Here is a 27,674-nt window from a genome sequence, read left to right on the forward strand (position 1 = left end):
CCTTTTTCTGCCCCAAAGTTTAGCTTGCTTTCTTAGTGGATTTATTTGTGTATTCAACAAATATCTATTGTATACATACCATGTGCCAGGCATATAGTATTATATTTAGTTCATATAGTGAACTAAAGAGGCATAAATTCCTACCCTTTTGGAGTTTACATTCTAGTAGTTGAGGGCATGGACTCTGAAATCAAGTTTATTAATTCAAATCCCAGTTCCACAACCATGAACTCTGTGTGAAGTACTGTCTTTCAAACAAGGGCAGTGATGATAGCTTTGACTAGATGAACAGCAATTTAGGGAGCTAGATGTGGACAGATCCTAGATATATTTTGAAGGTAGAGTCAACAGGATTTACTGACAGATTGGGTACAAGGAAAAAAGTCCTCCATGACTCCAGGGTTTTTGTCCTGAGTAACTGGAAGTAGGGAGTCACCATTTCTGAGCTGAGGAAGACTGTGAAGGAGATAAGGTTGAGTTTTGGCTGCAACTTTGAGATGCTATTAGATGTCCCAAGTACTGTTAAATTAACCCTGGAAAATGACTCCTGAGCCTTTGCCTTAGACTAGAGAATACCAATACAATGACACTCTGAAGACCATTCTTCAAGAATTCTCTTAATTTGGGCACCTGGGTGGCTCGGTGGATTAAGCGTCTGCCTTCAGCTCAGGTCATGCATGATCCCAGAGTCCTGGGATCAAGTCCCACATTGGGCTCAGAGAGCCTGCTTCTCCCTCTCCCCTGCCTGCCACTCTGCCTACTTGTGCTCTCTCTCTCGGTGTCAAATAAATAAATAAAATCTTTAAAAGACACACACACACATATAAGCTTATTTAAAAAAAAAAAAGAATTATCTTAATTTGGAGGCGACTGGCTGGCTCAGTAGAGCATACCACTCTTGATCTTAGGAATCATCAGTTCCAGCCCCATGTTTGGTGTCGAGGTTACTTAAAAATATAATTTTAAAAACTCTTAATTTCCGGGGCGCCTGGGTGGCTCAATGGGTTAAGCCGCTGCCTTCGGCTCAGGTCATGATCTCAGGGTCCTGGGATCGAGTCCCGCATCGGGCTCTCTGCTCAGCAGGGAGCCTGCTTCCTTCTCTCTCTCTCTGCCTGCCTCTCAGTGTACTTGTAATTTCTCTCTGTCAAATAAATAAATAAAATCTTTAAAAAATAAAAAAAAATAGAAATAAAACTCTTAATTTCCATAAACTTCGTTTTCCTCACCTGCAAAGGGGTTTAATAGCCACCTCATAGATTACGAAAATGAAAATAAATATTTGTAAAGCGTCTAGCCCAACAATCTGGAGTCAAGATACAATAATCAGCCAACTAACGTGAGTTCTTTTAAAACCAGATTAAACGTGATATTCTACATTATATCAGTGAAAGCAAACTGTGCTCTCTAAAGCCTTTGTAGCAAAGACAAAGAATTGCCAATAAAGATAAGAGCTCTAATCAGGGTCTGCAAATGGCAGACTGGCAACTTCGCCCTTGGTTTTGAAAAAAAAAAGAAAAAAGAAATACGCAGGAAATTAACACAGGGCGTAGTGAGTGACAGGATGCCTTAGCGACCACACTTCCCAGCAGTCCTTGCGCAGCCAGACACCGTCGCGGATTGGATGCCTCCTCGGGAGGCGGGTGGTGTGGGGGAGGGGACAGGCGCGAGGTACTGTGGGTAGGAGACGGCCGTCGACCGAGGCGCCATTTTGTGAGGCGGCCGTATCCTGTTGGATATTCTGGGGCGCAAAACCGCTACTTCTGCCACTTTGGTCTCTCCTGGGGGTAAGTGCGGCAGCCTCTTGTAACGGCGCACGGCTCTTGCTTTTGAGGCAGGCCTTGTGCAGTCTCCCTGACAGCCGCGGGCGGCGGCCCATCAGCCCCTGCCGCATCTCTCGAGTAAGCTACCTGAGGCATTGGAAGGCCGCGCCCCTCCTCGCCGCCTGCGCTGTCAGCTTTCAGAGGGCGTCCTCCTGCCCCACCCGAGGTCCGCTTCTTTCGGGTTCTTTACTGTGCCTCTGCCGGGACGCGTCTCCGACTCCATAGCCCAACTGAACGTGGAGCTGTCGCCTGTCCCTCGGGTCCTCCTCAGGGGCGACCGGCAGTTTCTAGCCGCCATCGCCCCGCAGCTGCTGCATCTGAATCCGAATCCGCCCTCTCCGGAAGGTTGTTCGGTGAAGGCTGATCTGCAGACCAGGGAGCCTCTTGGGGGCCGGGAGGGGTGTGTGCAGGCAGAAAGGGAAAGCCGGACGCCCGAGTCGGTCGCGCAGGCTGTGGCGCCGCCATCTCGGCCGCAGCACCCCACGGAGGTGGGTCCAGGCACTGACGGGGCGACGAGGGGCGGCATTAGAGATTTTGCCCAGGCCTTATTTCTCCCAGGTGGTTCTCTTCCATTTATTACTAAAGCAAATGTTCGTTGAGCACCTCCCCTGGAACAGGCAGGCTCCAGGGACGGCTGAAACTAGTTTCTCAGACCTCGCACGAATTGAACGCGGTCTAGCTGTGTGTTGTTTTATCACCGCCGGGGCGCTGCGGGGCCCAGCTGGCAGCCTTAAGGGTTAGTGGTGGTTATTGTTACTGAGGAATTAAGTCGTGTGGAGCTTTGCTCTTGTCTCATTGAAATAGCTTAGGTCAGCCGTTGCGTTATAAATAGAGTAGATTTCAATCAGCGGAGCATCCCGGTTTCTAAATGATATAAACTTTTCATCAGAAGATTTTGAATTGTATGTTGCTCCTTGTGTTAATAGAGACGCTTTGATCAATGTTTTCACAGCCAACTACCCCACTGGAGTTGCTTTGATTAGAACACAGGGAGCTAATTGGATCTCTGCCCTTTTTTGCTTTGTAATCCTAAAGTAGGAGAAGGAAAGGAATCTTCTGCTTGCATCCTTTTATGAGTTTGTTATTGAATAGGGAATCTGATATTTTAAAGTAGCTTCATCTTCCTGCTATGCTTATTTTTAACAACTGATTCTTATGTTGACAGTTGATCTCCCTCCCCCACCTACCTGCTCCCACCTTAGATAATCCCTGTTAATAGTTGATGAAATTACAACCTCAGTAGTATCCTAACTTATAGGAAGATTGACTTAAGTGATCTCTTAAATTTTCAGCAGCCACTCTCTCTTGTTTCCTAGAAAAAGACAAAATTTGAATATTTTGGGACAGTGTGCTACATCTTCAGTAGGACAATGGGTTCAGACAAACGGTAAGTTACTACTATACATGTCTTTGATCTCAACATTTCATTGAGAGTGAACTGATTTTTAGAAATTGTTGATCAAACAAATACTTGAGTGTCTGTTTTGTGCTAGGCATTGCTGTTAATACCTTCATGAGCCTTGCTCTTACAAGCTTGCAGTTTAGTGAGAGAAGTGAAGTACTGTGTGAACTATGCTATGTAATAGAAGTCAGGGGGTGCTGTTAGAACACATAGGAAGCATGTGTTTTCCTGGAAACATACTGGAACGCTTCCTGGAGAAAATACTCTCTAAGGTAAGTAAAAATTAGGCAAAGGAGGGAGTGGGTCACTGAGGGTTCCCAGTGTGGAAAACAGCCTATGCAGAAGCCAGGAGATGTCATACAAGTCTGCCACTTTACCCAGTAGCTGGCTGGAGCAAGCAGTCAGTGAATGTTGCTGCTGCTGCTTGTCGCTTCTGTGGTAAGATTATCCAGATTTATAGAAGTTTTGGACCTTTCTGTTGGTTACATGGAAAGTCAGTGAAAAGTTACTAAAGAATTAGTGGAGAATTAAGATGAGAGCATTTGGCTGCCATGTCATGTGGATCCTTCCACTCAGACTATTTGGTTTACATACACGACCTTTTCCAGCCACCTTCCTACTTAGTGTTGCATCTTGTCCTAGGGGTAGATCAAATTGATGGCCCAGAGAGACTCAGGAGATGCTCATGTCACACGATGTCATTATTTTAATGCTGTGTTAGCAGTCTGAGGTTCCAAGTAACTTATTAAATTAACATTTGCCCTTTTAGGGTTTCTCATCCTCATACTTCACATTAAGAAGTAGTCCTAAACTACTTGTTTCATTGGTGTCTTTTTGATAAATTTGTATACTCTAAATGAGGCCCTTCTAAGCCTTTCCTTTGTCTTGTCTTTACACAGAAGTTTTATGAACCTGGTAAACAATTTATGGAAGAACTGTATCTGTAGTCAAATGGATTTATGCTCTTATTACTAGACTTTCCGGTGAGGCCCAGTGCTATCCAGTAACCAAAAGTAAACCAGATGTTACAGGAAATGCTATTGTCTGCTTGTGCTGATTATGTCTAACAAAAGAATTTGGTTAACTGCTTGATGAAGAAAAAAAATTAATTTAACTCATCCAGGTTATTTGGTCCGTTTCCCAGTAGTGTGATACCTTTGAGAGTAGATGAGTCAGAACACACTCTCCTTTGAAATTGGGTGAAATGCTAAAAATTGCTCTCTTCCTATTTTTGATCACCAAGATCTGAATCAGGGATAAAAGGGGTGATATGTGTAGACTACAGTCTTTGGAATACATGGGATAAACTTGGACAGCCTGACCTTTAAAATATATATATATATTAAGTCCAAACATGTGATAGTCATATCATTAGATATAGCATGATTTCCTGAAAATTATCTCTGCCTTCAGGGATGTAGATGTTTTCCTAGTGTTTATAAACTGGAGTTTGGTGATAAGTTTTAAGGGATATGTCAAACTATTTGGATATCTTATACACTGAGTTGGGGGGGGGGGAGATGTTCTTCAACTGTGTTTTGTAAAGGTATGAAGTGTGATTTAACTTAGAGTAAATGAAAATTATTTCCCTGGCAGAGTGAGTAGAACAGAGCGTAGTGGAAGATACGGTTCCATCATAGACAGGGATGACCGGGATGAACGTGAATCCAGAAGCAGGCGGAGGGACTCAGATTACAAAAGATCTAGTGATGATCGGAGGGGCGACAGATATGACGACTACCGAGACTATGACAGCCCAGAGGTGAGTGGTCAGCAACTGGTGTGGTGTAGTTAAAGTTATGAATTGATGCATAAAGCCTCTAAGATTCTGGAAATGTAATAGGTATATCAAGTGTGGAACGCTCCTCTTGAGTATTGTATTCAAACCCTCTGTTATTCTAAAATCTGTTGAGGTAACTCTAATCCTCAAAGACAAACTGAGCTGATGGTAATAGAAATATTGGCCAGGGTTTACATAGGGCTTATCATATACCAGGCACTCTTTTGAGCACCTGACTTATGTGAATTTAATTAATCCATTATGGTAGGTGTCTTCCCATTTTAAAGACGAGGCAATTGGAGTATAATAATATACCAACCCTGGGTCTGAGCTGCTGCTTCTAAAAGTTGTAGTTTTAGTCAGCATAGTCATTTCTCATTCCTTTTTATATGTGAATATAGCTTTGTTGTTTAGAACTAATTATGCTTCCCATGTAATTTTGCAGGGTTTTTTACTTTTTCCATGCATATAATCTTCATATTATAATACATATTGTATGATAGTATACTGTACAGTGAGTTGTTAAACCATTCTTCCTGGACTAAATGGTTATGGCCCTTTTCCCCCACCCCCACCTCCAACTCCACCCCCTGGCCACCAGTTTGAAAACAGTACAGTGAACATCATCATGGAGTTCCCTTACCCTCTCCGTTGTTCCTGGAGATAAATTCCTAGGAGTAGAGGGCCTCTACTCAAAGGGTCTAAACCCAGTGTTATTTTAATTGTCATTTTGTTTATTGTAAATCAGAGAGAACGTGAAAGAAGGAATAGTGACCGATCCGAAGACGGCTACCATTCAGATGGTGACTATGGCGAGCATGACTACAGACATGATATCAGTGATGAGAGGGAGAGTAAGACCATCATGCTGCGAGGCCTTCCCATCACCATCACGGAGAGCGATGTAAGGGGAAACAGCAGTTCTAATGAGCAGTCCAGTGGGCACAGCAGATTTGGGGCTTCTACCATCTTCTCACTGTTGTTTTATCTCAAGTTAACATCTCAGGCAGTGAAATACATTTCTGTCTTTAGGATGGAGATCTTTTCAGCTTGGTTCAGAGGTAAATTATCATTAGCATTTAGGCTTTGATGTTCAACACAGAGTTGAGTTTTCGGAAATCCCTTAACTAGGGGCGCCTGGGTGGCTCAGTGGGTTAAAGCCTCTGCCTTCAGCTCAGGTCATGATCCCAGGGTCCTGGGATCGAGCCCCACGTTGGGCTCTCTGCTCTGCAGGGAGCTTGCTTCCTCCTCTTTCTCTCTCTCTCTCTCTGCCTGCCTCTCTGCCTACTTGTGATCTCTGTCTGTCAAATAAATAAAATCTTTAAAAAAAAAAAAAAAATTCCTTAACTACAGGGAGCAGATCTTTTTCCTTCAGTAGCCCGTAGAAGGTAATCAGTACATTTTTATTTAACGGTTACTTACTTTGTGAGGATGTATCAGTAAAAACATTTTCTTCATGATCCGGCTACCCTTTGATTTGACTAAATGTATACTATCCATCTGAAACCTGAGAAGCCTGTCAAAAAGGAGGCCATTCCCTGACTCCCCACACCTCAGACTGGCCAGCTAGTGGCTTGGTATACTGGGCCCTACCTCATTTCCAATGCCAATCTCATCTCTGGCCCTCACCCACTTCTTCCAGCTACATCCATCTCTTGCCTCCCTCCCCTGTAGCCACTTAGGACATGTTTGTCATTCTACCAGTGTGCCTTTTTCTGCTTGAAGGCTTCATCATGTGAGGCCTTCCTGATCTACTGTGTGAATTGGTATTGAAAGAGGTTCTGCAGAATGTCTCTGGGGAAAGGGGTGGGGGGCGCTTGACTGGCTCAGTTGGTAGAGCATGCCACTCTTGATGTTGGGGTTGTAAGTTCAAACCCCACCTTGGGAATAGAGATTACTTTTTAAAAAAGGACTGTCTGGAAGCTTCTTTAAGGGACGTTTTTACTAGTGGAGGGTAAAGACTGGTTCTAGGGAGATCTTAGTTGAGCTGATTTTTAAGGGATAGAAATGTTTGGAGAACTAGGGGAAAGGTGTGGTAGACTGGCCCTCCAGGCAGTGGGATCACACAAGCAAATTTGGGAATAGAAACATACTGAATATAGACAGGGTCTGTCAACCAGGTTCATTCAGTTGAATTTAAAGGCTTTTGACAAGAGAGAGGTAGGTGGGAAAGTGCTGTTGAGTCCATGTGCTAGGGTCATTCAGAGCCCAGATAAGTATAAAAGGAGTTACTTAGGGCTTTGTCCAGTAGCAAAAGAATTGAACAGCTTAGAATGTTGGAGGGAAAGAGCCGTAGTGGGAGGACAGGGAAGACAGCTGACCTCAGGTAGGGACAGCAAGTGGGCATGTGGAATAGGAGATGCAGGAATTCCTACAGGAGAAGTCAGTTCAAGAAAGTTTGCTTGTTAAACAGGTTGTTCCCTTATGTAGTCTGCTGGCCTAGGCCCTGGGAGTTTGCAGAGGAAGCGCATGGCATAGGGAAGCAGTGCCCTTGCGGACTTCTGGGGGCCTCCCTCCTGGCAGTGAAATAAGATTTAATGCTTTTGTATTTTAGGCTTCTTCAGGGAAATAAAAGTACCAATCATAAGAAGGCTGGTTTTCAAAGCAGAATTTCTGAGTTTCCCAAATTGTGCAGTATTCTAAGCAAATTTACTTGCTGAGGTCCTTAAAACATTTTAAAATTTTATATAGTATTTAATCTCCTGAACTTCAGTTTATCCTGTTCATTGTTTGAGTTTTTTTAGTTTAACCCTCCCACTGATAGGGGAACTCTTAGAGTAACTGTATTTAGTTACTATGTTACTATATGTGCTACTGTTACACTACTTTTATAGTAACTGTCTTTAGTTACTCTGATGACTAACTTTTCAGTTACTATGTTACTAAGCATAGACCTGAGTCACATGATGGGGTCTGGCTCAGTGTAGAACTTCTCCTACTCTGTGGAGAAAATAGACATAGTTAATTGTTTTTATTGGTGGTGGTTATGGTCTGTAAAGCCACTGCAAATAGAATACTGAATATTGAGCCATCACTCCTAGGAAAAAAAAAAGTTAGGTTCCTGTGAGCCTCTGGTCACAACCATTTTCATCTGCAGATCAATACATAACCTTGTTTTAGGTGCATTTTGGCTTAGAGATGCCTTATTTAATATATAGTGTTGATTCATTAACCTTGAACTCACATACAGCAACATTATAACTCGTTTCTGAATGAAGCTTATGCAACAATATGTATTTTCTCTCTGGGGGACATCACAGCCTCCTTGTGCTTAAGAACACTAGATAGAACTTCAACACTAACTTGGAGAGCCATTTTAAATAGAGAAATGACTGGGGTGCCTGGCTAGCTCAAGATCAATCAAGATCAAGAGCAATCATGGGCGCCTGGGTGGCTCAGTGGGTTAAGCCGCTGCCTTCGGCTCAGGTCATGATCTCAGGGTCTTGGGATCGAGTCCCGCATCGGGCTCTCTGCTCAGCGGGGAGCCTGCTTCCCTCTCTCTCTGCCTGCCTCTCTGCCTACTTGTGATCTCTGTGTGTCAAATAAATAAAATCTTTAAAAAAAAAAAAGATCAAGAGCGATCAGCTCTTGATCTACAGGCCATGAATCCAAGCCCCGTGTTGGACATAGAGCTTATTTAAAAATAATAGTAGTGAAATCACTAACAAAAAGTAATGAAAATGAAAAACTTGCCAGTAAATAAGACTGAAAAGGACACTTGTTTACATTATGGAAACTGAAACAAAGGGCACCTGGGTGGCTCGGTGGGTTAAAGCCTCTGCCTGGGATCCAGCCCTGCTTCTGGCTCTCTGCTCAGCAGGGGACCTGCTTCCCTTCCTCTCTGCCTGCTTGTGATCTCTGTCTGTCAAATAAATACGATCTCTCAAAAAAAACAAAAATGAAACAAAACTGAAACAAGGCAAAGCATTGCCTCGGTCTCAGACGTTGTGCATCAAGCAACTCAAAGCTTTCCCTCTGCATATGTCCGCAAATGACTTGGAAGCACCACAAGTATTGATTGACTCCCCACCAAGTACAGAGCCCAACACAGGGCTCACTCAGTCTCACGACCCTGAGGTCATGACCTGAACTGAAATCAGGAGTCAGATGCTTAACACTGAGCCGTCAGGCACCCCTGTGAGACTGTTTATCATAACATAAATAGTTGTTACCTGAAAGAAATTCCCAGGCAGCATATAAATAATGCCTTCGAGGCTGTAAAAATACATTCATTTCTTATTATTATTATTATTATGGTTTTAGAATGATTAGAATGATTAAATTTTGGTGATAGAAGTTAAAAACTTGGTTGATTAAGCATTTGTCGCAGTTCCTGGTCCTTGAAATTTCTTTGGTGTGGAATAGTTTATGGCTGAAGCTTTAACTATAAATGTGTAAAACTCTGCAGATTCGAGAAATGATGGAGTCCTTCGAAGGCCCACAGCCTGCGGACGTGAGGTTGATGAAGAGGAAAACAGGTGAGAGCTTGCTTAGTTCCGGCTGTTCTGGCTCTCTTCCCCATTCCCACTTCAGCCCCTAAAGACCATCCTGATTCCCCCAGTCTTCAAGCACATGAATTCAGAATGAAAGGTTTGCCATGGCTAAGGAATGTGACTCTTTGAAAACGATATTAGAGAGCACCTGAGGACCTTTTTAAAAACTTTGGTTTTAGGGGCTTTTTTTTCCTTCGGTAAGTAGTGATTTATAAACTCCTTGTTTGACTGTTTGTAGTCGGTTGCATGGTTACGTTTTAAGCGTGGAATCAAATCGAGTGGCACTTAGTTCAGGCGGCTTGGTTCCTTGCCATGGCAAAGTATCAAGAAGATCCCCAAGTCAAGTCACATTTGTAAAGCTGCTTCCCAATTGGCTTTGTCACGCAGTGTTGAAGCAGTGGGAGAGAGATTCACCTGTTATAAAGGAACTGACTAACACGAGTATCCCGTCTATATCTGAATGCTGTCTCTAGGTGTAAGCCGTGGTTTCGCCTTCGTGGAGTTTTATCACTTGCAAGATGCTACCAGCTGGATGGAAGCCAATCAGGTTGCTTCACTCACCAAGTCTAGATATTCATGAAAATGGAACAAGTCTGTACAATACAAAAAACAAAACAAAAAAAGGTTAAAGGAGTGGTTTGTTCCAAAGGAGTGATTTTTTTTTTAAAAGAAAAGCTTTGTATATATTAAAATTGATACTATTAGGATACATACAGCGGCAAGGACTGCACTGTAGAATTTGCTCTGCCTTTAAACATGGCTGCCTGGCAGGGCTTTGTTAATCACTGAATACCTGTTTGGTGAGTGCCAGAACATCTTGACATTCCCTCTTCCACTGCTGCTTATGTTCCTATTCATTATGTCATTGAGAGTAATCTTAAAATAGCCAACTCTCGATTTGACAGTGAAGAGAACACAGTAGAAGTTTGCTACAGGCATTTTGAAGGTATTCCTTATTTCTGCTTGGAGACCACAAGCCTCCAGGAGGCATAACTGCTCCTTTGGGTCTTCAAGGACTATTTAAGGACCTCGTGGAATTTATGAACAATAAGTCTGATGAGATTAGCTTGGGAGCTGGTGTCCTGCTGCTGTCTAATCTAGTTAAAGTGGCATTAACATTCTAATCTCCCTGAGAATGCCTTTTATATTCCGTTCAAAGCAGATCATTGATGGTTCTTTGATGTAGCATTAACTGAAGTGTTCTACAGTTTGTCAAGTTAACGTTCAGTACTTGGCACTTAAATAACATTTTTTACCAGAACTCCACAGTATTGAATGCCTTAACCAAGTGCATTCTGGAAAGTTTGCTTAACTCCTTATGTTGCTTTTCTGCAGCATTTTATGATTTATCATGCATAAATAAGTTATATTCTTCGGTAATATATGGCCATTTATAACAAAGACTCACTAATGAGGGTATCATTTTGATTGAATGATTTGTTAGATTTTTTTTTTAAGCCTCTCATTTTCTTAACCCAGAGGTGACAGCCTGATCTTATACAAGTAGAGCTTCATTCATTTCATACCATGGACACCATCCTAGTAAATTCAGAACCTACACACAGGCTTCATGTGAGTCTGCTTTCTTGACATGACAGCATCTTTTGATGCAGTGGCTGTATCAGAATGGCTTGCCTGGGAGTTTAAAACTCCAAGGAAATGAAAACCCACAGACACTTAAAAATCTCCACAATTTTAATGTATACAAAGCTAAGTTCATGTGTAATATTTCATTACAGTTCAAATTCACTCCAGAAATAAAAGGCCAATAGGATTAGGGACTCAGTGATAGTTTGGAGTCTCCCTCAGCACACACCCCACCTACTGGGATGATCTGTTGACATATCTCCCAGCTTCATTTTTGTTTCTGTACAACACAGTGAGTGGATGGCCCTTCAGCTCTTTCCCTCTTGGCCAGACATGCAGTCTTGCCTTTAGATATTGCAGAGACAACATTCACAGCATGTCTTAACTCTTCCAGGATTTGCAAGAACCAAATTGCTCAACAGTATGTATATTTAGAGGGGTTAGACTCCTTTTAAAAATCTGGATATCTAACCACCTCCTCAAATCTGTTCTGATAGTGTCAGAGCACCCCGCTCCCTCCCCTCTTTGCCGCCCCATAAAAAGTAAAAGAAAAGGTGCTCCTGTTAAATGAAGGCTCTTTGGGGGCAGGTGCTGGGCATACTCTTGGCTAGACTGATTGAGCTTGGAGTTTTGACCTTTCTAAGTTGCGTCCCTTTTAGTCACATGGTTGACTTGAAGGGAAAGGCGGTGAATGCATTTACGAACTCTTCCAACCCCCCTGAAGAAACTTCATTGGCTCCTGGTTACTCATCTTGAAGAGAGTACCATGTATTTCAGGGAAAAACACATCCGTCACCTAGGACATAACATGGTTTCAGTTGGCAGGAAGAAATCTCATTTAGCTGCTTTAGAGTCGATGGCATTCAGAATAGGCCCTCCAAAGAAAGAGTTGTAACCAGATTCCCTTTAAAGCTGAGCTCCCCTCCCCTCGTCCCCCAGAGGACACATCCTGACGCAGGAGTTGGGGAAAGGGAAAATAGAAAAGCTTTTACTTTGCATAAAGACGGGGAACTGGGGGAAAAGTGAAGCGAAGCCCGAGGACACCATGCTGAGGCTAATAAAGTAGGAGGCAATCTCAGAACTGGGAGAGTTGTGTCTTCTGCTTTTTGAAATAGACTGTCACTCTCAGGCAGCCTGGCAATGCTGAATGTTAGGACTTCTGTCTCTGCTGGAGACACGGCCTGGTGCATGTCAGCGGTTAGAGTTTGGCAGCTTTCTCAGCACTCCCTGACTCCGTTTACCTTTACTCCGCATCCCATTCTCTTACTGCCTATCTGAAGGATTGGATGGGCAGAGTATAGGTGGCGGTGGTTGGTCCTCCCCGTATGTTGTCCATTTAATTCCAGAGCACTGATTTTTCCGAAGTGTGCTCTGCCCTGGGAAAATGGACACATGTTCCTCACAATGGGAATAACTAATTACTTTTTTTTTTACAGAAAAAGTTGGTGATTCAAGGAAAGCACATTGCGATGCATTATAGCAATCCCAGACCTAAGTTTGAAGATTGGCTTTGTAACAAGGTACGCATGTATTCTTACCAAATAGACAAAAATCCTTCGAGTTTTGTTGTTTTTTTCTTTGTCTGAACAAGAAAACTAGAAAGTATACAATAGCCAACTTTTATCATAGGGATATTTTCCTGCTTTGTGACTTTCTTTGGGTCCTCCTGTGTAGATACTGGAAATACTAGAGTCCCTAGAACACTAGTAATTTTATTTATTCAGATCCAGCTTCTAAGCTCAGTATTTCAATTAGGACTTTAGGTTTGTTCCACTTTACTGTTTCTTGATTTTTGGAGGTCTCAACTTGTGGCATAGTCTCTTAATTACATTCAAGTCCTTCTGACCTTGCTCAGGTTATGAAAGATCTGTTGTAGTTAGTCGTGTTGGGAACCTGGCTGGCTGAGTCAGTAGAGCATGCAACTCCTGACCGTACGGTTATGAGTTCTAGCCCCATGTTGAGCATAGGGCTTACTTTAAAAAGTAACAGAGGGGTGCCTGGGTGGCTCAGTGGGTTAAAGCCTCTGCCTTCGGCTCAGGTCATGATCCCAGGATCCTGGGAGCGAGCCCTGCATCGGGCTCTCTGCTCAGCAGGGATCCTGCTTTCCCCCTCTCTCTCTGCCTACTTGTGATCTCTCTCCCTCTGTCAAATAAATAAAATCTTTAAAAAAAAAAAAAAATAACAAATTTGGGGCACATGGGTGGCTCGGTGGGTTAAACCTCTGCCTTCGGCTTGGGTCATGATCTCAGGGTTCTGGGATCGAGCCCTGCATCAGGCTCTCTGCTCAGCGGGGAGCCTTCGTCCCCCCTCTCTCTGCCTGCCTCTCTGCCTACTTGTGATCTCTTTCTGTCAAATAAGTAAAATCTTAAAAAAAAAAAAAAAAAAAAGTAACAGAAATAAGAGAAATAACATTATGGTCCTGTCACCAGTGCACTTTTTTTATTTTCTTGGTAAAGGTTGATCACTGAGGGCACTTTGGTGGCTCAGTCAGTTGGGTGCCTGCCTTTGGCTCAGGTCTTGAGCCCAGAGTCCTGGAATCGAGCCCCGCATCGGGCTCCCTGCTTCTCCCTCCCACTCTGCTGGTCCCCCTGTTTGTGCTCACTGTCTGTCAAATAAATAAATGGTATTAAAAAAAAATAAAATAAAACATCAAGAATATACATTAAAAAAGAAAGATCGATTGATTTGAGAGACCACGCGTGCAAGAAGTGAGTGACTGGGGGGGGCAGAATCTCAAGCAGACTCCACACTAACTAGGGAGTCTGACACAGGGCTTGATCCCACAGCCCTGAGATCACAACCTGAGCAGAAACCGAGAGTCAGACGCTTAACCAGCTGAACCACCCATGTGCCCCACCAGTGCACCATTTTGAGCTTGGGTGTTGCCATTGACATTCTGAGAGTACTTGGATTCTTTGTCCTGCGTGTGGTGTGTGTTCGGGAGGGAACTAGACAATACTCCATTTATGTCGTGTTTGTGTATATAGAGTGGTCGATACAGTGAGTGCTTTTCTGATACAAGAACAAGAACTTTGCCACTGTAGGGTTTGCTGTAGGGTTTTGGGGTGAACTGAAGCTTTTCCCCAACTTGATAAAAATAGAATTGTACTTCAGAATCTGTCAAGATTTGTTTTTCTTGGGAGATTTCACAGTGAAACATTTTTTATTTTAAATTTTTAGGTGAATGCCCCTTTGTCTTGGTTACACGGTATCACTCTCTGCTTTTTTATTTGCTTACTGGGACTTGTCCATGGCCCTATTGCTCTAACCCACTTAATTAATAGTAAGCCTAGCCTGGTATGAGAAATAATTACAGAGAAAACTTTTTTCTTCCAGTGCTGCCTTAACAATTTCAGGAAAAGACTAAAATGCTTCCGATGTGGAGCGGACAAGTTTGGTAAGCCCACACTCAGCTGTTTGGTATAAACACTAAAAACCTGACTAGTTGAAATGTCTGCGAACCTGAAGAAAAGTATAAATTGTAGGGCATTTCAACAAGTAATTCATATATTTTCCTTACACTTTCTTACCTTACATTGGGTAGATGCTTCTGATGATTGTGGGTGCAGAGGCTTCTGTTTTCCAAAATTAAGCCTGCTCACCTGGTTTGCATTCTGCGTCTGCTTTTCTTTAGTACTGAGGTAATGTCAGTCCTTCACTGGCCCAGTTTCTGCATTCCACATTTATCACGTCAAAACGAATCATGTTTTATTGTAGCCACAGATGTTTTTTTAAAAAATGAGTGCTACATTTACTTACAATTGAAACTTGGGGTTTGAATGTATTTCTTTACTAAAAATACACTGGTTTATTTTTTGTTCGTCTTAAGTTACTGAGTCTCCCTGTCTCCTTCCCTTCTAGACTCTGAACAGGAAGTGCCCCCTGGAACCACAGAATCTGTTCAGTCTGTGGATTACTACTGTGATAGTAAGTCCCACTATGTCCTTTTGGCCTTTGTGGTAGAAGCTGACCTCAGTTGGAAGTTTTTGTTCTCTTACCCTTTTTTAATGAATAGTGATGGCTTCAGTTTGTCCCATAAAAGATTGGTTTTTAGAGTCTTCTTCATGTCAAAGTGCAAAATATGCTAGAAATCTCCCAGAATGGATTTGTGTTTGTCCTTGAGCCTGCCTTGGAAAGCACTGGTGGTGGGAATGCACATACATGCCATTTGTCTCTTTCACCACCAGCAATCATCCTTCGAAACATAGCCCCGCACACTGTGGTGGATTCCATCATGACAGCACTGTCACCCTACGCGTCGTTAGCTGTCAATAACATTCGCCTCATAAAAGACAAACAAACCCAGCAGAACAGAGGCTTCGCATTTGTGCAGCTGTCTTCTGCAATGGTGAGGTGCTCACTGAATCTTTCCTTTTAAAAGAAACTGGGCTTTCAGAGGCAAATGTGGTTCATCTAATTTTAATACTATGTGAAAGGCTCCTGGAACTCAGAGTTCAAGGCTGCATATGATAAGTGGTAAAAATAATAGTGTATACTTGTAGATAATTGGCAGAAGTGAAGTTTGAGCCACAGCTTAATTTTTTCTTCTTGCTTTGTTTTAGATTGGTTTAGCGTTTACTTCTTTAATAATATGGGGTACCTTCATGTGCTGGAAGAAAGGGCTATTTTTTAATTTCTTTAAGGTTTTATATGCATAAAAAATACTGTGTAGAGTTGTTTTGTTTTGTTTTTTAATAGAAACCTGCACTACTTTGAATGGGGTAGGTGATAGGGAGAGATTTTTAATTACATGACACAACTGTTTTTGTTGACATTCTCTTCAGGATGCCTCTCAACTGCTTCAGATACTGCAGAGTCTCCATCCGCCTTTGAAAATTGACGGCAAAACTATTGGGGTTGATTTTGCAAAAAGTGCCAGAAAGTGAGTGGCTTTATTGTCCTTATTTAAACTGCTGTACTTGCACACTTGCCCAGGGATGTTTTGCTGACTGAACCTTAAGCCCATGTTCTCGACCCTGAAGCACAATCCTCCCTGGTTGCTGAGGTCGGGAGGGAGACAGTTGTCTGTCTTTTCTTACAGCATATGCCCTCCTGTCCTGAAAAAACAGTTGCCAGAAAACTTCAGAGCAGGACAGAGGCACACATGACAGATGGGTTGAGAATATGTGCTGTGCAAACAGCTTCAGGATAGTGTAAACCCATCTGGAAATAATCCTTTCCAGAACAGCGTGCTAACAGCTTTGTATAGAGTGAGCTTCAGTCTAGAGATGTAAATTTCCTGTTCATAGTATGATTACTCATCCCACAGACACCTTACTAGATGGCAGGATACAGACTACAGCAGTGATGTTACAGAGGCATTTACCCAGTGAGGCATTGCCTGTGGGGACCACTTCCTGCTCTGAAATGAGGCCTTTCTGGCACTCGAGAGCTCCCAACAAAGGCTAGAGTGAATTGCTCATCCCTAGCGGTGTGGGGGGACAGATTGGGAGCCACATGCTTGGGTTTTTGTGGTTTCAGAGACTTGGTGCTGCCAGATGGTAACCGGGTCAGCGCCTTCTCTGTGGCTAGTACGGCCATTGCTGCTGCTCAGTGGTCATCCACCCAGGTAAGGTGGAGGATTTTTTTTTTCCCAAGTAGTGTGGTGGTGCCCAAAGTCGCAGAAGGGAGCTTTCCTCTGGTGTCTTAGGAGCTCTCCAAGGGCAATTTTAGGGAGTGCTTCCTGGCTTCTTTCTTTGATGTCCACTGACCTCACCTGTGTGTCCTCTTTTGACATTTTGTAGTCTCAGAGTGGCGAAGGAGGCGCTGTTGACTACGGTTACCTGCAGCCAGGCCAGGACGGCTACGCCCAGTATGCTCAGGTAGGCAGACTGAACCAGCCTCCAACGTCTACTGTCCAGAGCATGTCTGAGAATAGCAGCTTTAACAGTGGACTTTTCTTCAGTACTCACAGGATTACCAACAGTTTTATCAGCAGCAAGCTGGAGGATTGGAATCTGATGCATCATCTGCATCAGGTAGTAAACTTCATCTCTGTTATAGCTTTTGTTTAAACGGCTGTGGTTTAGGAGATAGGGCGCATCCGAGGGTGCACTTTCAGGGTTGTCACCTTGTGCCGAAGGTTCTGGGCAAGATCAGGAATGGATAATAGCCTTTTAGAGACTGTGCTGTGATGAGTGTTTGTTCTCAGAATTCAGCTTGTATCTCCTTTGGCTGCGGCATTTGGAATCGTGGGTGCCCACGTAGGTTTGTGTGAGCAGAGGGTATGTTCCTATAGTCTGGTGCCCAGACATCAATCAGATGGCTCATTGTAAGAAGCGTTTGCTTTGGGTTTTTTTTTTAATTATTAAAGCCTTAGAGTTAAATCTTTTCTGAAGCCCAGACCAGTTACGGATTCTTCTCTTCTTCTTTCCATCATGCAGAAAATTTAGTTTTGTGTGTAGCTGTCCAGTAGGATTATAAAAATGATAATGTTGTATGGTTCCAGGATGTTTAATAGGAATTAGGTTACTAAGAACTGACTCTTACATGGGGCGTCTGGTAGCACAGTTAAGTGACTGGTTCTTGGTTTTGGCTCAGGTTATGATCTCAATCTCATGAGATCGCGCCTGCTTCGGGATCCACGCATAGCTGGGCGTATGCTTGAAACTCCTTCTCCCTCCCCTCCGCCCCTTCCCACCAAGTTCTCCCTCTAAAAATCAGTAAATCTTTAAAAAAAAAAATAAAAAACTGACAAAGACAGAAGGCTAGGTTGGGCAGTACAGATAAAAATGTGTGGCTTGGAGTTCAGTGCCCTGGCCCTTGCTAACCCCTGTGTTTACCATCAGGCACAGCAGTGACCACCACCTCATCGGCCGTAGTGTCCCAGAGTCCCCAGCTGTACAATCAGACCTCCAATCCACCCAGCTCTCCGGTAATCCTGTCGTCCTAAATACAGAACTGGTGACTGTGGGGCAAACTTTGTTTTGCTGTCCAAGTATTATCCTTTCCTGCTGTGTGAGCCAGGATTGAATAGTACACAGACATTCCAACCGTACTTCTCTCTGTCTGGTAGTATTAGATAATAAAATAATTTGGGGTATGTATTTAAAGCATAAGATTCCGAACAGGGTGTATGCTTTCTGCATGCTTCGACTTGACCTTCAGGAAGAAAGTTGTCAGCATGTGTTTTGTTCAAGGATTGCCTTAGATCATTGCTGCAGTGTGTCTGTCCGGGGAGCCCTTCCACCTGGATGATTGCAGTGATTTAGTTCTCTTAAGAGGCTTTACAGTTGAAATTATATTGAAGCTGCTGTTCTTTCCAGACTGAGGAAGCACAGCCTAGCACTAGCACAAGTACACAGGCCCCAGCCGCTTCCCCCACTGGTGTAGTTCCTGGTACCAAATATGGTAAGCCAAACCTCATGGGGCGTTGACAGTTGGAAGGTCCTAGTTGTTGTCTGTGTCTAGTAAGAGTTCCTCTCCCTTTGTGGGGGCCAAGAGGGACACTTGGGGATATGAGAGAAGACAACCATTAAGGCCTGCCGCATCTCAGTGGCTTAGAGGTTGAAGGAAAGCGCGTTCCTCACCTGGAATGACCATGCACTGGGTTTTGTTTTTGCAGCAGTACCTGACACATCTACCTACCAGTATGACGAGTCTTCAGGATATTACTACGATCCAACAACAGGGCTGTACTATGACCCCAACTCACAGGTAAGCGCACGCTCTCCTCCCCCATTTCACTAGAAATATCTTTGTTTCGCTCGGTCCATTTATGAGGCATGACAGGAAGTGTCTCCTGCAAAGGAGCAAATGACCCACATTAGTTTTAAGTTCTTCAGAACCATCAAGTTGTAATTTCTGTTTTAGGATTTTAATGTTTAAGGTTAAAAATGCACAGTGATCACGTAGAAAAATACACAAAGCTGAGGTGTACATTTGTTTGAATGTTTCCGTGTAAGCACATTCATGTGTATACCGGCCTTGAGGTGAGCACTTGCTGGTCAGTACCAGCCCTCTTCGGTAACCTCTAGTCTGACTTCTGGTACCATTATTTTGTCAAGTTAAAATTTATGGGTGGGCTGTTAGTGTTTGTCAAGACCTAGATAGGAGTGTGAAAATGTGATTTCTTGTGTATTTTTTTTTAATTGAGTTAAAGTTCACTGTTTGCTTGTTTGTTTGTTTTTGGTGGGGGGTGCTTAAGTAGGCTCCACACCCAGTGTGGACCCCAACACAGGGCTTGAACTCATGACCCTGAGATCAAGACCTGAGTTGAGATCAAGAGTCAGATGCCTAACCAACTGAGCCACCCAGGCGCCTCCTTCAGATATTTTTTTTTTTTTTTAAGATTTCTTTATTTCAGTAAGAGAGTATGTGCACAAACACACGCACGCACAGCAGGGAGGGACAGAGGGAGAGGAAGAGAGAAACCCAGGCCAACTCCCCACTGAACATGGAGTCAAACACGGGGCTCAATCCCACGACCCCAAGATCAGACCTGAGACGAAACTAAGAGTTGGATGCCTAACTTACTGCACCACCCAGACCACCACCCAGACACCCTTAGGTTTTATTTTTAAGTAATTTCTACACCCAGCTTGGGGCTTGAACTTAGAACCCTGAGATCAGGATCATGCTCTACCAACTGAGCCAGCCAGGCACCCCTTGCTGTTTGTTTGTTTGTAATTCAAAACGTTTCATCACCCCAGAAAGAAACCCTGTACCATTAGCAGTCACTCCTTAGTCCCTCTTGACCTCAGCAACCGCTCTTTCCTTTCTGTCTCTACAAATTTGCCTCTTCTGAGCATTTCATGTAAATAAGAGTCAGATAACATGTGACCTCTTGTGTCCAGCCTTTTTTACTTAGCATCCTGATATATTCATGAGGGTAGAAATTAGCAGATCTCTGGGGTGATGTTTTATTTTGGGTAGTGGTATATTATTTTAAAGAGGGAAGGCAGTTTTAACACTCCATAAATAAACAATTACCTATGACCAGAAGCTATATATATAGAATAATAAAATAAGTGCTTTTAACAGGAACTTGGCATTGAGAGCTTGTGGTTTCTGAGAGTGAGGTGTGAAGCGGAGAGGGACCACCTGAGCAAGCTAACCTTGCATGGTTCTGCCTCTCTTGTTTGTGAAGGCTGACCGTTACCCAGGCAGTTCTTAGTGGCCATAGCTGTTGTGACTCCTATGTCTGACCCATGCCAGTTTCCCCAAAAGAGACATAACAGACCATCTCCCATGGGTCCCTGCAGGTAGAGTGAATGACTAGGGAATAAGGAAGAGGAGAGATAGGAGCTACCTATCCACCGTTGAGGTGCCTAGATGTATCAGGGTCGGTTCCTTCACTTACCACCTTTCAGGCTCCCGAGCTGGCTCTTTACAACCCTGTGTTTGGTTGCCTGCGTTCGGGTTTAGGGCAGTTGAACCCAGTGAAGAACTCTTAACTGGTTGTCATGGAGGATGTGTGATTAAAAGCTCCTCCTGAACAAGGGGCACCTGGCTGGTCCGGTCAAAGGAGCATGGACTCTTGATCTCAGGGTTGTGAGTTCAAGTCCCATGCTGGATGTAGAGATTACTAAAAATAATAATTAAAAAAACTTTTTAAGAAATCCGAACCACCTGTTTTGGCCTCCTGTTTTGTATCAGTTGTCTGTCATTGGAAAGGAGTCAGACACATGGCTCTTCGGGTGCCCTTCAGGCCCAGGGATTAGATTAATGGAACTACGCTCTTTAGAAACCATATTCTGCTTTTGCCCAAGAAGTTTCACACCTCTTCCCTGGCTGGTTCTTCATCCTTACTACACCAACACATACAGCAGCTTCTCTGGGCAGGAAAGACTACTGCTCTGCAACATGTTTTGTGTTTGTGTTTAGTTTTTTTTGACAAAACAATCTTGACAACCTTTTTTTTTTTTTAACTTATTTATTTATTTGTCAGAGATCACAAGTAGGCAGAGAGGGAGAAGCAGGCTCCTTGCTGAACAGAAAGCCCGATGCAGGGCTCGATCCCAGTACCCTGGGATCGTGACCTGAGCCAAAGGCAGAGGCTTTAACCCACTGAGCCACCCAGGCACCCCTTGACATAACTTTTTAACAAAATAATCCTTTAATGGTACAAAACAGTCTGTATTAATTGTGCTTTGTTTCTAGTACTACTACAATTCCTTGACCCAGCAGTACCTTTACTGGGATGGAGAGAAGGAGACGTATGTGCCAGCTGCGGACTCCAGCTCCCATCAGCAGACAGGTCTACCTCCTGCAAAAGAGGGGAAGGAAAAGAAGGAGAAACCCAAGAGCAAAACAGCCCAGCAGGTGAAAGACCATGACCCCCTGACCTCAGTTCTCTCTGGGTGGTTGGGCTTTTTTTGTTTTAGTTTTGGTTTGGTTTGAGTTGCAGCATCTGTGTTGGTTTTATTTGGATGTTTTTAAAAACGGGGCCACGTGTCTTATTTACATTAAGTTCGCAGCGCATTTTGTAATTTGTTAAGGTTACCATACGTTGTCAATTGCCTGTGTACATACTTAGAGGGAAGAATATCCTAGAAGATTCACAGGCTTTTGCATAATATTCGTTCATGACTGTGGTCATATGAAGAAATTTGTGGGTGGGAAGTAAGGGCGCGGGGGCTGGTTGCAGAGCATGTGATTGAGGTGAGACTCTTACTGGCTGCTCACTGTGGCACCACACGCCATTCTCTAAAGTCCTGTATTGTTTCTCCTGGTGGTTCGGCATTAGATCGCCAAAGACATGGAACGCTGGGCTAAGAGTTTAAACAAGCAGAAAGAAAATTTTAAAAACAGCTTTCAACCTGTTAATTCCTTGAGGGAAGAAGAAAGGAGAGAGTCTGCTGCAGCAGATGCTGGCTTTGCTCTGTTTGAGAAAAAGGTAACAACGATAGCAGGAATGGCTGCACTTCGAGCTGGGAACTGAAGTAAAACTTGAGGCTTATGACCGATTCTCTGTTTCCCAGGGAGCCTTGGCCGAAAGGCAGCAGCTCATCCCAGAACTGGTGCGGAATGGAGACGAGGAGAATCCTCTCAAGGTGAGGGAGGACCGCCGGTGTGTTTGTGCTGTTTGTGCTCCGCGTCTCACTGGGAATCTCTGCTTCATCTGGGCTGTGATTCCTCCTCAGAACTGGATAAGCTCCTGTCAGTGGGTATTGAGAGCAGCTCCTGCACATACAATGTGTGTCCAGGGCTTTGTTTTCTGGGTGAGAGCTGGTGAGCTGGAGCATTGAATGAAACCTGAATTCCTAAGCTCAGTTGAGCTTTATTGCGTTTGTAAATAGAGCATCTTAACAATCTGAAAAGAGAAAATTAAGACAATAAAACGTGTTACTTGATAGGTAGTGGTCTGTGTGGGCCATTACTCTGATCTGTTCTATTTGGGGTTCTCATCCATAGTTGTTTGGAAGCAACCATCCAAGAACTTTTCCTGGGTCCCAGGAGGCTGGCAGGCCCTGCCCTTAAGGACCTGACTGTTGTGCCCAGTTGAATGAAATGCAGTTCACTGTTGAAGCATGGCAAGGGGCAGTGGGAGCTCTTGCACATCTGGTTTACACTGTTAATCTGTCTAGTTACATAGTCCTGGCTCCTCACTGTGTGTGTCCAATGACCCACCCTTTTGTCCCCAGAGGGGTCTGGTTGCTGCTTACAGTGGTGACAGTGACAATGAAGAGGAGCTGGTGGAGAGACTCGAGAGCGAGGAGGAGAAGCTAGCCGACTGGAAGAAGATGGCCTGCCTGCTCTGCCGGCGCCAGTTCCCCAACAGAGACGCCCTGGTCAGGCACCAGCAGCTCTCAGACCTTCACAAGGTGGCTGTGCTTCTCTGAGCCATTCGGAGGCAGGGAGGGGAGGTGATGTGGGTGCCCTGACTGTGGTGAAGGTTCAGCAAGGCCCTGCCTGGAGTGATTGCCTTTAAAAGGCTGTTCTTATTACGGTCTGTTCCAGATCAAAGAGTGGCAAGGAGCATGGTGGGTCCATATACACCAGGCTCTGGTTTTCCTGCCTTGGTATACTGAATGGGCTTTGACTCTCAGAATAAATATAGATATTGATTGAAGTAGACATTGCAGATCAGTATGGTCTGAATTACAATGTCTGTCAAATCTCTTGTACAGCAAAACATGGATATCTACCGACGATCCCGGCTGAGTGAGCAGGAGCTGGAAGCCTTGGAGCTGAGGGAGAGAGAGGTGAATGAGCGTCACTGTGCCACTGGAAGGAGTGTCTTGTATCTCCCTTTAGCTTTTATTTGTAGCACATAGTTCCAGGTCCCAGGGGCAAGATAGGATTTGTCACATATTGTCACCTGGGCATTGTGGCTCATGTAGCCCGTACCTGGGGGCTCTGTAGGTTGTGAGCTTTGCTCACAGGTACTGAATGCCGAGTGCTTGCTGGTGAGGTACACTGGGTTTTAGTAAGGAGAACGCAATCTTGTTTGGCCTGCAGTGAGGGAGGCTTCCCATTAAGCCCAGGAGACATCAAGGCATAAGACTACTGGAGGGATATGGAAGGAAGCAGCGGGCAGGGCAGGGTTTGGGGTGAAGGCAGCAAAAGTGAGGCCAATAATGGAGAAGCATTGGATCGTTCATGAGGCAGGTTGAGGGCCAACCGGGTTTAAAATACAAATAGAGGCCAATGGATTAGAAATGAGCCAGTGGGCAGAGTTACTTGAAATTTTTCACCCCACGATCATTCTGTAGTTCACACTGTCAGTAGTTAGGGCTTCAGCTTTCCTGTTCTTTTCCACTGTTTATGGTGCCGCTCCCCAGGGACTGATGAGCAGGTCTCTGGACGCCACCTTGGTGCCGTCTGTCCCTGGAGATCGGCCTGTCCCAAGTGGGGAGAGGAACGGCAGCTCTGTTCCTCTAGGCTGCACTCATGGCCCAGCAGCCCTGTCCAAGGGCTTGACAAACAGTGGCTAATTAAGTAAAACTCCTTGGTGCAGGTGTAACTCTGCCCCAGGCCCCACACACAGTAGATCGGACTGAGCACAGTGAGGGAAACAAGCATGTTTGGTATCTCAGACCATCTTAAGAGGCCAAACTCCAGATGAGGAAAGTCCTTGAGGGTGGTGATCATGAAGTCTGAGTGTGTTAGCCTGTTACAGATTCCAGTCTGAATGTCTCTAGCATCATTTGTTCTCCCACACAGATGAAATACCGAGATCGAGCCGCAGAAAGGCGGGAGAAGTATGGCATTCCGGAACCTCCAGAGCCCAAGCGCAAAAAGCAGTTTGATGCTGGCACTGTGTACGTGTTGTGCACCTTTTCCACTTCATTAGCTGGGGCTCTGGCTGTTGTAAGTAACTGTGTGTTTGCCACTGGCAGGAATTACGAGCAGCCCACCAAAGACGGCATTGACCACAGTAACATTGGCAACAAGATGCTGCAGGCCATGGGTTGGCGGGAAGGCTCCGGTTTGGGACGGAAGTGTCAAGGCATCACAGCCCCCATCGAGGTAAGCAGTGAGAGTGGGCTTCGGCGGTTTGCCAGCTTATTCTAGTGAGGAGACAGCTGGAAGCACCCACATAGCCCAGGGCCCAGGGGTGGGTTCATGTCTCTTCGGGCCGCGCCACCAGCCTGTGGGAGTCTTGCTCCCTGCAGGTTGCCCTTAGGTCACCAACCCCCTTTATGATGTCAGTTGAGAGGAATGGGAGTCGTACCCTACTTGATTTTTCTGGTCTTTTGCTATCTTTGGGTAAAAGCCATCTTCTGAGAAGTGTATATGTCCTTTTTCAGAAATAGTCTCTTATTTTTTTTTTACGATTTTATTTATTTATTTGACAGACAAAGATCACAAGTAGGCAGAGAGCAGGCATAGAGAGAGGAAGGGAAGCAGGCTCCCTGCCGAGCAGAGAGCCCGATGTGGGACTTGATCCCAGGACCCTGGGATCATGACCTGAGCCAGAGGCAGAGGCTTTAACCCACTCAGCCACCCAGGCGCCCCCAGAAGTTGTCTCTTAACACCAACTCAGATCCACGTAGCTTAGATTGGATTTTTTTTAAAGGTGTACTATGCTTTAATTTCTAAGTGATCTTGGTCATGTAAAAAATAAACTATGATTTAGTAGGATTTTTATCCATGATAAGAAATCCTTTAGTTGGTCAGAGCTCAGATTGAGATACGGCCTCAGGGTCAGAAGTCCACCCACTGGGCTTCTGGACCAGAGCATCACCAGTGATCAATCCCTCTCAGACCTGGCAGCACAGCTTAGGTCAGACTGTTAACAGCCAGAACATGTTGGTCTCGTGCAAGTAAGTTCTGACATCGGACTGTTCTGCTATGATCCGTGCCCGTAATTACCAGGCCTTTCTAGGCTTCTGTGGAGTGCTCTGGGGCCCTCACTAGGCACAGAAGCTTGCTGAGGAGGCACTGGGAGACAAGGTTGGGGGATGTGTCTCTCTCTCTGCCTGTCTTCCTTAGTGCATTTTATTTCTTCAGTCCTTAAACCTACCCTGGGTCTCCCAACTTCCTTCCTCCTGTCCCTGGTGGGTGGTTCTGGTTGGGAGTCACCCGGATGAGCAGGTGTTAGAGCAGTCCACACCCTCCCTGCCAGCTGCTGACAGAAATTTTGTTCCCCTAGGCTCAAGTCCGGCTAAAAGGAGCTGGCCTGGGAGCCAAAGGCAGCGCATACGGACTGTCGGGTGCAGATTCCTACAAAGATGCTGTCCGGAAGGCCATGTTTGCTCGGTTCACTGAGATGGAGTGAGGCTCAGAGAGAGAGGGAGGGAGGGAAAGATGACAAGGAGCTCCTCGGAGCACAAGGAGTGGTCCATCTCCTGAATTCAGTCTTAACACCTGTCTCTTTAAGGGCATGCCTTGTGCTGTTAATAGTTTTTAGGGCGAACCACTCCATTCTACAAGGTTCTCCCACTTAATAGGAGTTCTCCTTATATGGACTGTCTGGTGAATGGCCTTCCTTCCTGCCAGAGTGCTTGTGAGCTGGCCAAGGGGACAGTGGGTCTTTTATACTTCAGTGTACATAGTGTAATGTAGTGTGTTTTACGTGTGTAGCCCATGTCATGGTCTGTCAGCCCCTCACACTCCTAGGGGGTGTTGAGATGCCCTAGGTGGTATGTGACACCAAAGCCGCCTCTGTCATTTGTTGTGCTGTCTTTTCTTGGCAAAAGCCTTATGTATATTTGTATATTACACATTTGTACAGAATTTTGGAAGATTTTCAGTCTAGTTGCCAAATCTGGCTCCTTTACAAAAGAAATACCTTGAAAAATGAGTGTCTGTGTTTCTTTATTCTCGGGTGACCAGGTGTGCAGAGCATGTCTGAGCTAGTCAAGCCCGATGGTGAGATAAGTGTGTTAAAAGTTATTTATAAATAGTATTTTATGCTATTTTCCTTACCCCAATCATGTTCAGATTCTTAACTTCAAGAGTGTGTTAAAATGTTTTAAAATTCTTCATGAAAACTCAGTCATAACTGAGTCAGCTTTTCCACTTCCATTTTCTAAAGACCAAAGAGAATGTGTGCACTTGTGAGCCTCCAGTTTCCACAGACTATTCCAGCATGCAGCATCGGGCCGTTACAACGCTGCTGAAGCACAGGGCCTGAGAGGGTCCCGTTGCCCTCCGTGGCACTCCACTTGCTTCCTGTCTTCTCACCTCAGCTACTGAGGAGCTGCTCCCGGCTGTTGCAGATTGGCCATTCTAAATGGGGTCATCCCGTCCTTGTCATCTTGGCGAGGGCAGGAAGTGTGTCTGAGGCTGCTCTGGGGCCTGGTGTGATGGGGCATCCATGGTGCCAATCTGACTGAACTGAGTGCTTGGGCTCCATGTTTGGCATATAGTCAGGGAGGGGGCTTACTCTGAAAGCTGGAATCCCACAGCTTTTTTTTTTTAAAGATTTTATTTATTTATTTGACAGAGATCACAAGCAGGTAGAGAGGCAGGCAGAGAGGGAGATAGAGGGAAGCAGGCTCCCTGCTGAGCAGAGAGCCTGCTGCAGGACTCGATCCCAGGACCCCGAGATCATGACCTGAGCCGAAGGCAGCGGCTTAACCCACTGAGCCACCCAGGCACCCAATCCCACAGCTTTTTTGGGTGGTTATATTTTCTTATCTTCAGGCAGGCCTGGCCCTTCTAAAAGGATGGAAAGTACTCAGGAGGCACTTGCAAAGTGAGTGCTTTGGGGCCCTCACCCCAGCCTCCCAGGGGGCCTTGGAAAACGAGGAGTCAAGTGCAGAAGCCCCACACCTGGGCTTCTGTGGGGTAACTCCTCACAAGTAAGGATCCCCCTGATGACAGATTCCTGCCTTCCAGGGTCAGCCCTGGGGTGAGGAGACCACCCTGCCTCCAGAGCTGTCATTCATCCCGGACATGATGCTGTCTTCGTGCTTGCACAGCAATCACAAGAAACCTAGTTAAGTGAATCTGACAGCCAGCCTGGAAGATTCTTCCAGGTAGAGACACATCCTGAGTCTTGGGAAGCTCTTAATTACATGCACCCAGCTCATCAAAGGCTGACTAGAAGCCTCTGGGGGCGGAGGAGGGAAGCCCAGCTGAACCCGGGCAGGGAGCCAGGCCCCCATCAGCCATCTTGAGCCCCAAATAGGCTGCCCCACACCAGGAAGGGCTCTTGCATCTGTCCTGTACTGCTTGGTGTGGACACCCACCATTTTCAG

General features: G+C 44.9%; 1 protein-coding gene across 2 annotated transcripts; it reads left to right on the forward strand.

Annotated features, from left to right (window-relative positions):
• Positions 1–1,658: 1,658 nt before the first annotated feature.
• Positions 1,659–26,272, forward strand: RBM5 (RNA binding motif protein 5). 2 transcript variants are annotated; one of them, XM_032320313.1, is made up of 25 exons: positions 1,659–1,784; positions 3,137–3,207; positions 4,819–4,984; positions 5,751–5,906; positions 9,411–9,480; positions 9,969–10,042; positions 12,519–12,602; positions 14,419–14,479; positions 14,944–15,009; positions 15,270–15,430; positions 15,867–15,964; positions 16,564–16,651; positions 16,827–16,904; positions 16,988–17,060; positions 17,871–17,956; positions 18,348–18,432; positions 18,647–18,738; positions 21,184–21,345; positions 21,770–21,919; positions 22,005–22,076; positions 22,668–22,847; positions 23,154–23,228; positions 24,190–24,287; positions 24,366–24,495; positions 25,622–26,272. In XM_032320313.1, exons 2-25 carry the CDS (start codon positions 3,191–3,193, stop codon positions 25,745–25,747), a joined length of 2,448 nt encoding a protein of 815 aa, XP_032176204.1. In that variant the 5' UTR covers positions 1,659–1,784; positions 3,137–3,190; the 3' UTR covers positions 25,748–26,272. The 2 variants fall into 2 exon arrangements, with proteins under 2 accessions (XP_032176204.1, XP_032176211.1); XM_032320320.1 differs by lacking the exons at positions 1,659–1,784; positions 3,137–3,207; positions 4,819–4,984; positions 9,969–10,042 and having other exon boundaries at positions 5,871–5,906.
• Positions 26,273–27,674: the final 1,402 nt, after the last annotated feature.

Source organism: Mustela erminea, chromosome 1 (assembly GCF_009829155.1).
Source record: "Mustela erminea isolate mMusErm1 chromosome 1, mMusErm1.Pri, whole genome shotgun sequence".
NCBI lineage: Eukaryota > Metazoa > Chordata > Mammalia > Carnivora > Mustelidae > Mustela > Mustela erminea.

What these genes read in the sequence shown, in the direction of transcription:
- RBM5 (XM_032320313.1), top strand. An exon ending in GCTACGCCCAGTATGCTCAG is followed by an intron (nt 16,905 to 16,987) that starts GTAGGCAGACTG and finishes ACTTTTCTTCAG; the next exon opens with TACTCACAGGATTACCAACA. An exon ending in AGCTCTCAGACCTTCACAAG is followed by an intron (nt 22,848 to 23,153) that starts GTGGCTGTGCTT and finishes TCTCTTGTACAG; the next exon opens with CAAAACATGGATATCTACCG.